This window comes from Convolutriloba macropyga, chromosome 5 (genome assembly GCF_964194025.1).
Source record: "Convolutriloba macropyga chromosome 5, txConMacr16.3, whole genome shotgun sequence".
Lineage (NCBI taxonomy): Eukaryota > Metazoa > Xenacoelomorpha > Acoela > Convolutidae > Convolutriloba > Convolutriloba macropyga.
This window is the reverse complement of record NC_134472.1, coordinates 70,472,340-70,487,897: the sequence shown is the minus strand read 5'-3', so window position 1 is coordinate 70,487,897 and position 15,558 is coordinate 70,472,340. Positions and strand designations below refer to the sequence as shown.

The following is a 15,558-nucleotide window of genomic DNA, read 5'->3' as shown; positions in this document are numbered from 1 at the left end:
AATGAACTAATATTTTTTAAACCAAATATTTACAAACATCTTAAAAAACTTTATCTTTTTACACAAAATTTCCTGATAAATTTACAATAAAGTCAGCATGAAAAAGTCAGTAGAATTTGTTTCTGGTTAGATTAAGCAACCGAAGTGGACTAAAAAAGAAGGAAAAATGAAAAAATTACAATAAATTGTGAAAAAACACTAATTTTTTAGCCGTTAAAATATTCCGCTGTTATCTGAACAATATTTTTCGCTGTTATCTTTCGCTGTTATCTGAACATTATTTTTTATATTTGAAATGGTAATCAAACCATCTCAGTTTAAATTACACTGAAAAATTTTTTATTTTCATTTGGGCCTCATTTGAAAATCATTAGGATCTGTTATTACGCGAATGTGCTTAAAGAAGAGAAAAATGATCACAAATATTGACCACTAACAAAATTGTTATTATCAGGCTAATTGCTATTAACTTACTGCAATTAGTAACTTCATTCGTTCGACCTTCAGTTAGAGACTAATGATACCTCTCAGCTCTTTATGACTACATAAAGTATAAAAAAACAAGCAAAAATTGAGAGAGAAAAGTATCGAAGCCATTAAAGGATGATCTCTTCATTGAGAATTTTTCATTTTTAAATCAATTTTTAACAACAATGGAATTTTTTTTTGTAACAATATAACAATATGACTTCAAAAACCAACAGCTATGAACAAATGTAATAAAACCACAAAATTGAAGCCACATTAAATTCATTAGCTTTCAACGGAAATCAATAAAATAATATATAATAAAATAACTTGCCTCTAATTGACTTGAAAAAATGTTAAAGAAATTTATTTTTTATTTTCAGTTCTCAAATAGAAATCGTTTTTTTTATAGTACAGTTCTCAATGAGTTAAAAACCACTCTTTTTATGGCCTTTCGTCTGTTGAAACTCAAAATGGTTTCATTTGTAGCATGAAATGTAATTTTGAATTAATATTTTCATTGAAAAAAATCTTAATTTGAACAAAAAAGTGAATAAAGTCATGCCAAAAATCACGTGTGCAAACAATAATTAAACCTCAATAACTCCTCGAAAAACACGAAATTCAAAAAAATCCTTTTAATTTTGAACTCTACGCTGGAAGAGCTGTTTAATGATACCACTCACATGTCTCTACGATGAATATATCGATCGGCCAAAATTGTCTGAACAAAAAAAAACATCTGAGGATATAGTTCCTCCACCCACCCTTACAAGTGGGTTCGGAACAATAATTCAAAATGATGCAATTCACGCAATTTTAGGTTAGTAATTTTCATTTTTTTCCCAAGGCGATCATCTTTACTATCATACGATATAAATCTTAAACATTTTCTTCTCTAGTTGAAAACAGCAACAAATTAGTTTGATTAATAAGAGTCGTTAGAATTTTAAAGCTCTAACAAAAGAACAAAAACAAAATAATTCTTTTCACTAGATGCCACAAATCTGATCCAAAAAATATCAAACGTTTCGCGTTGCTGGTAATTGCAAGGCACTTTCGTCATAACTTCATAAAAGAGCGAAGTTGGGATGGGCTAAGCGATCCATTTTCAGTCATTCAAATTCTTTGTTGTACATAAACATAAGAATACCGCTCTTATTTGCCAATTTTTTACAATGCAAAAATTATTGCAATCTTTTGTAATTAATGCTTTTGTTCAAAAACAGAACTGGGGGAGCTTGGAATAAAAAAATGTCCACTTAAATACATCAAAGAACTATGGTTGTAATTTCCAGAATTAAAACATTTGCAAGTACTCAAGTTTAAATTGGTTTCATTTAAGTAGTTTATAAAGTTGTTTCTTTGATGCTTGTTTTTCTAAATATGTTTCAGCGAACTTTAGATTCTTCGGAGATCCTACCGAATAAGAACTCAATAACTTCCGCAGTTTCTATTTGGGTTAATGCAGCCGGAGTGGGGTGGGTGGGGGGGGGGGGGGGTAACCAGTAGAGAGGCCAGGCGACGCGATGGGCTAGTGCCGGGGAAAACCTATTTTTAATTTTTAATTTAATTATTTTTTAAATAATTTTTTATAAATTATTTATTTGTATTCAAAATATTACTCTGATCTTTGATTTGTTCGGTTTTACTATATTTTGACTCGTTTGATGGTCAGATTTCATTTAATGAATTAAGACCTGTACTCAATTGCTATCGAACTAATGGAAGTTGTTTAAGTTGTGGGTAGTGATAAATAATCTTAGTTCTCAGACAGGTTACTATCAAACGCAGTTGTAATAACATTTTAACATTATTAATCATATTGCTTAGTTTTACATTTAAGTTATGTCACACAGAACGAATAAATAAAGACAAATCTCACTATCGAAGGATTTTTGCAGAATGAGATCAAATTCATGCAAATGATCTTAACTAGGAAATGCTGAAACTTTGCTGCGTAATTCAAATTTCAATATTGCAATCTTGTGGTTGTGAGTTGCAAGAATCGAATGACGGTTCTACTTCTTTTCACCCCGATTCATTTAACCCCGATTTTTTTACCCCTGTATCATTTAACCCCTCGATCATTTCACCCCTCTATCATTTTTTCATCCCGCCAATTAGCAGTCGACATTAAAGGCATGTTTTGTCCTAATTAAGTAGATAAATTAATTACACTATACCGTTTTTAAAATAATTTGACATAAAGGTCGCGGAAATAAAGGCCCAGATTTTGGGCCAGATTTCAAACCCTTTAAAATATCAACTATTACGCAATTTTCTTTTGGCTTAGGAAAAAAAGGCTTGCAAAGTTAGATATAAAAATTTCTAAAATTGTAGATTTAAAATTGAAGAAAATGATTAATTTTTATCCTTAATCTTTGTAGTTAAGGAAAATTAGCAACCAAATGCTTTTGTAAAAATTTAACTTGCAGGGTTGGGGGGAGAGGGGGGGCATATCGGGTTAAATCGTCCCCCGGTCGGCTTTGAATTCTCCCCAAGTCTTTAAGGAAACATTATCCAAAAAAGAAGCTTTAATTTCGGCTAAATTTTTAATTCTGGTAGAGCATTCTGCTTTCCAGATTCTGAGCTTTTTGGCTATTATTTCTGTTGAGAGAATTCTTCAAAAAGAGTGTCTAATTTCAATCAATAGTCTGCAGGGCCTATTGGACACCGAATAGTCTCAAATCGAACAAATTTGATCCAGCAACGTTTTTAAGTGTCTTCAACATGGCCAACTGGGAGATTAAGGCAATAATGTGAAGGATAATGGTTAAATGCTCCAAGCTACAACTTCAATTTCATCGATCTTACTAGCATCCCGAGTCCTTATTTCATAGTATTTCAGTACTGAATCATGAAAATTTCATTATGAATTTTAGAATTCTCAGAAATCTGCTCATGACGTTCTGTAGCCTGTTCATCATGAAATTTAGAGCCTATGCATTCTGATAATATTATCGAATGGCTTCATATTTAGGTTTTCAAGTAAAACGTCGTAGAGCATTAGCGTGAATTTAAGAAAACAGTTCGATAAAAAAAATTTATGTTTTTATAAATTTTGCTTTATTTTCTAGAAATTTATAAATATTTATAAATAATCCATTAATTTCAAAAAAATTATATAATTTTCCATTAATTTTCAGCTAGGGTTGTTGAGGTTAACATTTGCAGACCATTCTAACGCGTTTATCTTCGTTTTTTTTTCTTAAAAAAATTTCATTTTCAACCACCAATGATTGGTTTTGTATAAAGCAACTCAAATTTCTTGTCCTAATTCTCCAAAACTGTGGTCAAAATTTAGTATTTGATGATTTTGCATGCCATTGAGCATTGGGCGTTTAGCATAAGAGCTTAACATCGCAATTCATCGCAAAAGAATCGCAGGTATCTCGTCTATCCTTTGATCAAATAGAACTTTGCCTTAAATTACCCTGACTCTGCTCTGCCCTGTCCTGAATCTTATCGTTAAGCTCATTGAGGATTTCTGATGATTCTAACAAAGTTCAATCGTATGAATGAATTTGCAAAATAACTTTTAATTAGGCTCAGCTGACTGGCTCTTAGATCAAAAAATCATACATCATTCTACTTCAAAACCCAGGTTTAGGCCTGATCAGCGTATACAAAGACCATAATCGACTCAAATATTCATTAAGATTTAAGCTCTAATTTAGCTCCACTCAAATTTTTGTTGCTGCTTCTTGAGCTCGACCCAAATTTATACCTGCTGACCCCCCCCCCCCCCCCCCCCCCCTCGCCTACTAGACTTTTAAAGACTCTTTGTTCTTTGTAAGTCGAAGCCTAAACCTCGCAATCTTAGTTTACCACAAAATGACCTTAAAAGATTCTTAATATCCATAATACTAAGATCTAATTTGGATCTTAGATGTCCTTATAAGATTATCGGATCTATTCTGTTTGCCCCCCCCCCCCCCCCCCCCCCCCAGCTTAGTAAGCTTAAATTTTTTATGACCCCCATGCGCACGTGCTGTTTTCTCACATATAGTAACATGCTACATAACAACATCTAATTTGTAACTGGGGGTCATAAAAAGCACGAAAGCACTGGGGGGGGGGGGGGGGACAGAATAGACAGAATAGATCCAGATTATCTATTACAATATTTTTATGTCTAATGCGCAACCATAATCGATCTTGATATGTTTTCTCTTTGGGCAATTCGAGTTCCACCCTTGAGTTGCATTATTACGAAAAAAAAACAGTTAAAATGAATCACGAAATTCATTAATCATTAGTAATTAAACAATAAATAACAAATAGTGAATGCGGCTTGTTGATTACTATACACAGTCAAGTGCTGTTGACAGCATTTCATCTTTTCAACAATAAAGCGTGAAAGAGTCAATAAGTTGGCTTTAAAACCTTTTCTTTTCACATCAAGTTTGACTTTAGTATTGAAAATGCGTTCTCTCTATAAAAGATGAAGACACATAAATGAAAGCTTTATAAGGATGATTCAAGGTTATCATATATCTCTTATCAACAAAAAATGCTCATTTTTTATTTCCCTAATAGAAATGGTCGCTAAAACATTCCTAAGCATTTCCCGGAACCAGTTTAAAATTTCGGATATTTTCCGTTTGTGCCCCCCCCCCCCCCCCCCCCCCCCCCCAGTACGTTATGCACCCCACAGTTCCCAGTTACGGAGCAGGTTCCATTACATACTAAATCTTGGATCTTTTCCGTTTGTGCCCCCCCCCCCGCTTAGTGGGTGCATATTATTTGCACCCCCAGACGCACGTGCCATATTTTTACATAATGATTTACTATGTAATGACACGTGCTCTGTAACTGGGGGCGCATAACGTACTGGGGGCACAACCGGAAATATCCTAAATCTTTATTTAAAATTATGTCACGTGCGTCTGGGGGTGCAAATAATATACACCCACTAAGCGGGGGGGGGGGGGCACAAACGGAAAGATCCAGAATTTGTATTAATACTGCTACGAAAAAATTGACGTACAGATCTTGTCTTATTATATAAGGGAGTATAAGTTTTATAGCAAAAAAAATCAGTTTTTATTTGGTCATATTTTACAAGGGTGTATAAAGAAATAGTTCGATAACCAGGTTTTGTAGGTTCATTTCAACATTTTAATGCGCTACATATTGCTAGTATCCTTAGGGTTGGTTTAACTAGGCGTGGCTTACCCGAATCCCGATTCCCAGTCACAGTCAAATTGTCGATCTATGTTAACACTATCAACACAGGAATCAATTCCGCAGCTTGAAATTGATATATTACTTGTATTTCCTACCCTAAAGTGTCTTACTTTATTAATTTATGCCATTTTAGAGCCATAAAGGGAACAAGAACCGATGCCCATAAAGGTCAACGGGCGTGAAATTCCCCAACACGCTCTAACAGTCACCCCGATTTGAAGAATTCTCGTCTCGTCGTGAACACCTGTTTTTGAGTCTTAGCTATTTTATTGGTTCAGAAGGAACTGTTGTAAACTTCCGCTCTTTTGCATTATTTGACAATCGAAATTTTAGGTGTTATTGTTTACAAAAAGATTGAAGGGGGTTAAATTTGATTACATTTTAATAGATATCTGGCAAAATTTATTTTCATCAATCTAAATTGTTGATCATTTTCATTATCATAAAGAATAGCAAAGATATTTTTTTCAATGTGTGTGCACTGGTTGCAATGAGTTATTAAAACTTTTTAAATAATTTTCTTAATATTTTTCGAAACGTTTATGATGCATTTGGTTTCTGTTTTTCGACAATAGTTCGTGCAGTGACATTTTTTTTTAAAAAAGGCTATTGTAATATATATATTTTTTTCCGTTTGTAGAGAGATTAAAGCAAATCGACTACAAAAAGAAGTTTTCAAAATTAATTTAAGTTGCGGTGTACCGGGAAATAATTGCTTGACAAAACTTTACGACTTGTTGCATGGGCTAAAACGAGAAAAAGCTATCGCTCAAGTTTATGCAATTTTTAACCCACGCAGTGACGTCTTTATATAGTTAAAATTGAATCTTAGATGTAACAAGGAGGCTCAGTAATGTGCGTTCGCATATAAAGTTCCGACCCCGCTCATCCGCATTTTTGTCATAAATGTCTACCAAATGAGGAACAGATAGAAAACCCCCGAAAATTCTAGTATTTTTCAAACAAAAAAAGTTTGTCCCCAATGCAGATAACCCAGTGGAGTATAAATTCTACATTATATTGATGAGATCAGCCACTTTTAAGAAAACAAGTCAAGACGAACAACAAAATCAAACAACAATAACAACAAACATATTACATCCAAAACCTTATGTCCATTTTTTTCAAAAAAAAAACTTATTATTGGGGTCAGAAAAATGCAACTAAGCAGATTAACTTGTACTTCACCAGAAAAAATATGGAACCACTCCATAATAAGGCTCAGTAACAGTTAGAACAAAAAAAACAAAAAAAAATCAATTAGATTCAAAGTAATGAAAACCATTAGATAGCTATTGAAAACATTCAACTTGTTTATGATCACATACGTCACTATATGAGGGCATTAAGACCTGTCTTTTTTCAACTTTTTATGTGGTTACAAAAAGAACAATAAATAGAGACAACAAACAAAAACTCAATTAAAACTTGCGAGAAAAAGCTGTCGAAGCCGTAAAGGCATATTTTCTCCCTCAAAATTTGTTCAGCTGAGCCCTCGTTGAACGCTAATAATGTGGTATGCAAGCTCTCATGAATCAGAATAGGTAATAAGACGACAAAAGAGAGAATAAATAGCAAAATTAAGTAATTTTTTTTTAAAACAATCATTTTCAAAATCATGAAAGCCAGCTACAAAATTAAATGATCAGATAGGCTGTTTTTTTGAAAGAAGCGGCTGAGAACTGAAATTTTCCAGAATATGTCTTACGTCAACATAAAAGCGTCTAATTCAGACGAAAAATCAAAAATTTAGTTATATTTTTGTGAAAAACCTGTGTCGTAGCCAGTAAATGCATAATGACATCTTTAAAAACTTTAAATTTTGTACACTTGCACCTTCACTCAACAACAATAATGTCCTATGTGACCTGTAATAAACGAGACAAGGTAAAAATTGACAAATTAGAACGAAAGTTAAAAGAATTTTTTTTATTTTTTGAAAATAGTTGTTCTTAAAGTCATGAAAGCCATCAGTTACATATTGAAATCATATTATAGGCTCATTTTTTGCTCCATAAAAAAACCATTGAGATCTCTCAAAATCCGGGTAAATTCATAAGACTAAAAAGGCAAAGAAAAAACTACAGTTATGGACAAGTGAAAAAAATTTAATTAAATTCTTCTAGAAAGGGCTGTCGAAGGCGTTAAAACCATAATTCATGCCGTTAAATTTTTTTAAATTTTTTCATAAGTTCAATTATGTCTTATTGTGGACGCCATCCCATCAATGTAATATGTGAAATTTCAAAGATGTCAAAATGTCAGAAAACGAGAAAAAAGACGTGAAAACCAGGTCAATGCCCTAAAATAAACAAAAGTTGAAATCTAGTAGTATCAAAGCCAGAAAACCATAAATTAGCGCGCAAAAAACATTATATTTTGTTTCAGTAGAAAAAAGAGAAAGATGAAGCTTTCTTTTATGACTGACAATAAGCTCCAAGTTAACCAATTTAAGAGAAAAATATTGGCAAATTTCAATAAGGCATTGTTCTTTCAAAAATGAAGCATTTTTTATAATCAAATAGACCAAAATCTTTCGAGTAAGGAAACTAGACACAATAGTTCGGATTTGCTTATCAAGCCAACTGGACCTATAAACACTGAGTTTTAATTTGAATTGTTCTTTCTTCAATTAACAAAAAAAGACGGAGTTTTTTTTAAAAAAAACGACCGACTGATCAGAATCCGAAATATTTTTGTATTGTAACAGTCTACTATTGGACCAAAACCAGCTTTGCTATTTTTGTTCTTCTACTAAAGACACTCATTTATATCAAATGTTTTAAATCTAGATAAATTGATTAAGAGATCAAAAATAAATGCTGCGCTTTTTTTAATCATAGAAGAAAGTTCATCAAAAAAACGGCAAAATTTTAATTCCAGAATACTCTCTGTAGCAGTGGAAGTATTACTAGCTCCTTTTGTAGTTTATAAAGGTTGTTTTAGTTGTTTTTGAAAGTGTACTTTTTACCAAGTCAATCAAAGTGGACTAAAGAAGCTTATTTTGGGCATTTTTTGATGAGAATGGCTGAATCTTGAAATACTTAGTCAAATTTTTAGCCAAAAAAGTAAATCAAAATAGTCAGCAATACATTTTTAAAAAATAAAAACACCGGTACTATTGTTAACAATTTTAACGTAGTTTAGCAAAATTGACGAAATTGACGAAATTTTAGCAAAATAATAACGCAAATCGGTCCTTATATCCACAAAAATTTAAATCTCGATAACTCGCTTTAGAAAACGAAATTCAATAAAATCTTTTTAATTTCATGTTCTACCTTGAACGGGCTTTATAATGATACCACTCACAACTCTTAACCTTGAATATATCGATCTGTAAAAATTGTCTGAACAGAAAAAAAACCAGTTGAGTATATAGTTCCTCCCACCTCAATGGGGGCCGAAACAAATATTTACCGGATATACATTTTTCCAATTTGGTTGTTCAGCAACGAATTTGTAGGATTTTGCATAATAGCCAAACCTTCGTGTTGAAAAGTTTCACAAGATATGTGGCTGAGAATAGAGAAGCAGTTTGATAGGTAGACAATAATTGACAATTGTTGAACGAGGTCCGAAAAATTTAATGTCAAATGAAGTCGTTCGAAGTTGTGATATCTTTATCTCTAGCCAGTGAATCGAAACTTGATACACCATGATAAGACATGCATGATCTTGACATCTCTTGAAAAACTTGAAAAATCTTGCCGAGAGCTTGAAGCACCAACATTTCATGGTAAATCTAAATTGCACTATACTTATAGGCAATAGGTTTAACCATATCTGAAAGATAGACATTTTGTAAGCTCATTTACTTTTTCACGGAACTGATCACGTCCAAAACTGTCATTCAAGAATCTTCAGTACAACTTAAGTCAAATTTCCGAAAAGTTGTCATAATTTTCCTGTTAAATTTCCTCTACTCTTATGGACGCATATACATGTGAATATGTATAAATGTGTATATTTGTGTGTGTTTTGAATCGCACGTATTTGCCATAGTTTATATGCAGAACTGAATAGAATAAAGGTTGTAAAACGTAATGAAGCAGTAAGCATGTATGGCTACTTAAGAGTGAAATATGTTCCCCTGTAATTTCTTTTTGATGAGCTCAAATTTTATGACGAGAAATTTCACGGAGAGAGCGAGAGAATATTTCTCAACACATGATGGTCACGTGACTATATTTGTGTCGAATTCAAACGTTTTCATGCCTTGTCGACAAGTAAAAACTGAAATTTAGCAACGTCATGAAATTTTTTTTTCTGACTCTCTTTGATATGATTCATTCAGCATTAGGAGACAGTTGTAAAAGGAGCAAAAGGGTTGAGCAAAATGAGCAAAAGTTGAGTGGACTTTTTGGGTCGAGAAAAAGTCTGCTGGAGTGACTTTAGAGGGTCGAGTACAGGTCAAAGAAATTCTTTGAGCTGCGCTAATTTTATATGATTCTCGGTCGAGAATGTCCCATTTCAAGTCAATGTTTCAACTACGGAAATTATGAAGGAAAAGAAAATGATCAAAACACGAAAACGTTTGCTAACTGAATTAGCGACAAGAAACAAACTTAATTAGCGACAAAAAATGATTTACATATATATATATATATATATATATATATATATATATATATATATATATATATGCATATATATATATATATATATATATATATATATATATGCATATATATATATATATATATATATATGCACATATATATATATATATATAATATATATATATATACATATTTATATATATATATATATATATATATATATATATAAATATGTATATATATATATATATATATATATATATATATATATATGCATATATATATATTATATATATATATATATATATAAAATATACTATGTACGTATCGCGCGGGGTTGGGGGAGAAGTGGGAGATGGTGGGGGTGGGGGTGGGATTGGTGGTGGATGTGATGTCGGATGATAGGGATCAAAAATGTCTGTTCTTTTATCAGACAATTTTCAAAAACCAGACTGAGAATTATAATTGAATAATTTTTCGTTTGATTATTTGGCTGTTTTTGATATCTTCGATAAGATTTTTCAATTTTGCAATTTAATCATAAGTTTAAAGGAAACAAACACATATCAATCATAAATGTTTAAGCATGATCAAAATCGAAATTTTGTTTAGATGTGAAGAATTAAATCTAAACAAAAGAATTGCGATATCAAAGTTAAATTACTGTTTTGATTGAGATGAAGTGATTTCCGTGAAAATTGAGCCTTGATCATATTTATCATCATATTTGGCATCAATTTTAAAAATATTATTGATGTCGGTCTCTAATGAGGATTGAGAGCTACAGAGTCCAAAAAATAAGTTCAAAATTTTGTTATAAACGCTAGTAACAGGATTCTAACAGCAACTAATTTGTTCGGGTTCAAAAAATGTAAAGAAATATCAAGATTCGAAATTTCATGGCAAAATTCTCGAGTGAACCGTTAATTATGAATTGCGAATAAAAACCAACATAAGCAATCTTTTCTGACAACTAAATTTTTATGTTACAAAAATTAAAAAAAATTTTGCAATGCTAACAAACGACAATAATGGAATTTTTGTTTGTGGATGTTTACATGTTTGTTTCTCTGCTGTTCTTCAGGTGCGAATTGTGATTCCGTGCAAACCGAATGTGCGCATGTTCCCCTTTGACGTCACGACTTGCAGACTGATGATGTCTAGCTATGCATTCACAACTAAAGAGCTGCTTTACGAGTGGAACTTATCGGTACGAGTATTATTATTATTGGATAACTTGTGTAACTTATTACGAAACATTACGTAACTTCATCAGGGTATTGCGTAACTGTTGCATTTAAAGGCGTGTCCTGCTTTTAAAACTGTAATAGTCTAATCCATTGATGTTTAAAGAAAGAACCCTCAGGATATTATGTTCCAGTACTGACTTTAAGATTTACTACTGTACTGTAATGAATCAGTACTGTTTTATTACGTCACTAAGTTCCAGGCTAATATTTAACCCCGTTTTTATTTACTCATATAATTGACACCATTAGAATTAAAGGTTCCGAATTCGTAGGGTTTGGGTAAAGAAATTTGGAACAACCAAAATGAGGGAAGCGTTCGGTTCTGGTTTGAAACGTGTGTGGGGGTGAAATGATTCGGGGAATAGGGGGGGGGGGTCGAAAAGAACCCATTTTAGCACATCGTAATATCCTTACCAAACTGCCTTTCAATTACCACTTAATTCTCATAATCTTCATATTGCTCGGATTTGTTTTACATAGTACATTCGAGCAACTTTCTTACCTTCCTTGTCTCAATTCGATCCTGGTAACGTTTGTAATTATGGAATAAAATTTTTTTTAATTTTTTTAATTTTTTTAATTAAATTTTTAATTAAATTTTTTTAATATAATTTTTAAATTCCATATAAAAATATCCTTTTTGATGGCACATAAAATTTACAATGGAAAAACACTTTTTTGATGACATATGAAAATTGGGATCTATTTTGTTTTGGCCCCCCAGTTTTTTTTATTACCCCCAGTTACAAATTGTATGTTGTTATATAGCACGTTACTATGTAAGAAAATAGCACGTGCGCCTGGGGGTCATAAAAAAATTATGCTCACTAAGGTGGGGGGCCAAAACAGAATAGATCCGAAAATTGTAATGGATAGTAGACCTATTTCATACTTGGCTCTGCAAGCCATTATCAGTAGAAAACTGTTAACAGGACAGGTGAAGATTGTGAAAACAGTTTCGAAAACCGGAAAAACTACTCTCTAATTATAATAGAAGTATCTACCAATTGCTTTCTATTGATCAAAGTGTTTCAGTTTTAAAGCCCTGTTTGATCAAACTTGTACACTGAATAAAACTCCCAAGAGTTTAATTTTCTTTTTCTGGCAAATTAGTTATCATTTAAAATCTTGATAGATTCCTTAGTAAAAACAGCAAAATTGACCAGTTTTCCCTATCACTGTAGATAAGTTTATTTTCTCCATTTAAGAGGAGGGAAAATCACAAAACATTTATCCAAAAATATATTTTTTTTCTGACAAGCATGTGAAACTTGCCAAGAATATAATCATCTAGAAAATGCGACAAATTCCGTTGCAAAAAATTAGTTGTACTAAAAATTGATTACCAACGTATCCCGTTGAAAAACATTGTTGACTTCCCGTGATTTCTGATAAAAAATGATAGCGCGTTAGCAAATTTTTACACAATTACAACTTATGAATGACTGAAAGTTGAATGACATTTAAATTGCAATCAAATAAAATAAAGAAGCAGTTAATTTTAATTAAAGAAAACCCAAAATTCATTAAACGAGGAAAAAGCAATATTAACAAGGAAATTCTATTAATTTACAAATTAGTTCTCACCGCACTCAGTAAGAAATTGGGCATAAAGGCAATCAAATTTAAATAATTTTCCGATAAAACACAAGTTAAAAAATGCATTTCACATGAAATGGAAAAGTACGCTTTCATTTTTTGAAAAAAAAATTATTATTGTTTCTGAACAAATTATTGTCTTGCAAATAACCTTTTTTTCTCCAAATTCGGCAATCATCGACAATCTAGCACTTGTTTGAAAAAAGTTCTAATAAAATGACAAAAATCGATTTATATGTGCATAATGAGTTTTCTGAGGCGAAATTATCTAACCATTTGAAAAACTTGTATTTTGGAAGCTGCTTGTCGTCAAACTTCTTAGTTTTGAAAAAAAAATTGAGCAATTTTTGAGTCTTAATATAGGTTTTTAGTTGGAAACAAAATTCATAGGATTCAAAACTGCGCTACTATTCGTAGTTTTTTTCATTTTTTGATGCCACGTTATCTATGAAATAGTGCAACTAAATTTGCAACGCTGTCATAAAAACAATTAACCAGTTGTAAAAACCAAAAGTTATTGAATTACATGGAAAAGCTTTTTTTTCATTTTGTCAAAAAATATGTTTTCAAGTTTAACTAGAATGGTTAATCTAATTTCTGTAAACATGGATGACACAATTCTAGATAAAAAATTAATTCCAAAATTAGCCTCGTGAACTAGAGGCTCAGGAAATAAGCCGTCAAATACTTTTGCAGTCTCGAAAAATTAGAATTTTCAGAAATTCTGTTGCAAATTTTGCTATTCTCCTTGACCTGCAACATGATTATTAAGAAAATAAAGTGAAAAATTGAAGAATTGCATTTTAATTGAAAATTATGTTATTATAGAACTTTTTTGATGAGTCGTAATTCGGTTCAAAAATCTTACTGCATCTCATTCAAAATTCATTCCACTGATCATCTTTTCTATAGTTCAAAAACTACTAATCAAACTTTGAAATGTTTTTTTAACATTCTCTATCTTTCTTCTCTCTCTTTCTCTCTCTCTCTCTCTCTTTCTGTGTTTCTCTTTCTCTCTCTCTCTCTCTCTCTCTCTCTCTCTCTCTTCTACAGTAATGTTCAATGATCTTTTTTCCAATTCGGGATCTATGTTCCCCCTCCCTCTCCATTTTAGTGGGCATAATTATTTATCCCCCCCCCACCCCACAGGAGCACGAGGCTCTTTTTTACAAAGTGGCTTGCTTTAGAAAAACAGATCAGGGATACGAAGAAATCACTTTTTTGCCTGTTCTGTTTCAAGAACTGCGCAGTTTAGAATTTAGTTGTTGTCTATTTTACAAATTATAACTTCAAGACAGCTTTTGGAAAAAAATGGACTGAATGTAATAATTTGTTCAAATAGTTTTGTTCATTTTTTTCTTTTTCTGCAAATCTATCTCTCTGTTTTTGTCCGTTTCGATCTCTGATAATTAACTATTGTTGGATCTGACAGAGAGTATCAGCAAAGTTCATTTTGCAAAGAGGTGTTCTTTTGAGCAGCATTTTCCCCCAGAGAATTATATCTGCCCAACCAATATTAAAACATCGTTTCTTTTCAGAGCAACTTTTATAGCAACAATAAAACACTCAATTTAACGCAGAATTGCTTTTCGATTGACCGCAATGCAACTGTTGTGATAACGGATTTATCTTAAAGGCTTGTCAAACAAAAAAAGAGGTCAAATGAAGTTTAAAAAAAAATAGTCGCTATAGGAAATCTGTCGCTTTCTTTGGGCTTTATTAATGACATCGTTGATATAATTGCTTAGACCGGCAACCCAAGAAAATTCACCGTGAGTTTAAATAAAGCTACCATTGTACTGAACATATCCAGCAACGCAACCCAGCACATTATAGACACCAAAAAACAACAACCCCCTCGCCACCCCCCACTCCCTATCTTACTGTAGAACATGTGCTGTTCACCTTTTCCCAGAAATAAACCCATAAAACTGGTTTCACAAAATCACGAAAAAAATCGCACACATGTATAACATACGTACACACTGTATTAATTTTTATTCTCACTGTGTTTGCGTTTTGTATGTATTTATATTGGTTCGCTGTTTTCTTTTCGCCCGAATTTTCTTTCTTCAGTTTCTTTTTGTCTCTTTCATTTCGGCTCTTATGAAGTAATCAAATTTCACTTTCAAACAAAACCTGACGCGAATTTCATTTCAACTTCACAGAAGCAGCGCAAGTACAGAATTAGTTGATTTCTTCTTCCGATCAGGTCCCGCGGGGCTTTTAATACTCCTCACTGCAGCAGTTCTTAACAGTGGTTGCACTATAGTGGAAGCGCAGCACCTTTTTATATCTTTTTTTCCACCCTATCTATCATTATGTCTTCCCAAGTAATAAGAAGTCGACCCCCCAGACTCCAAAATCGTTATCGAGAATTAAAAAGTTATCTCAATGCGAATTAAAGCGAAACAGTTTTGCTCTTAGCATTGCTGCTGTCTTTTTTTAATTCATCTTTCTCTCTTTAATTCTTCAAAGGTTTAAAA

At 32.2% G+C, this 15,558-nt stretch overlaps 1 protein-coding gene across 4 annotated transcripts in view; it reads left to right on the top strand.

Annotated features, from left to right (window-relative positions):
* LOC142339605 (gamma-aminobutyric acid receptor subunit alpha-2-like) overlaps nt 1-15,558 on the top strand; it is a 160,507-nt gene that overhangs the window by 46,006 nt on the left and 98,943 nt on the right. For all 4 annotated transcript variants that reach the window (XM_075389757.1, XM_075389759.1, XM_075389760.1 and 1 more), the window contains exon 2: nt 11,308-11,433. In XM_075389757.1, the coding sequence (XP_075245872.1) occupies nt 11,308-11,433 (126 nt within the window). The remainder of the gene's footprint in view (nt 1-11,307; nt 11,434-15,558) is intronic.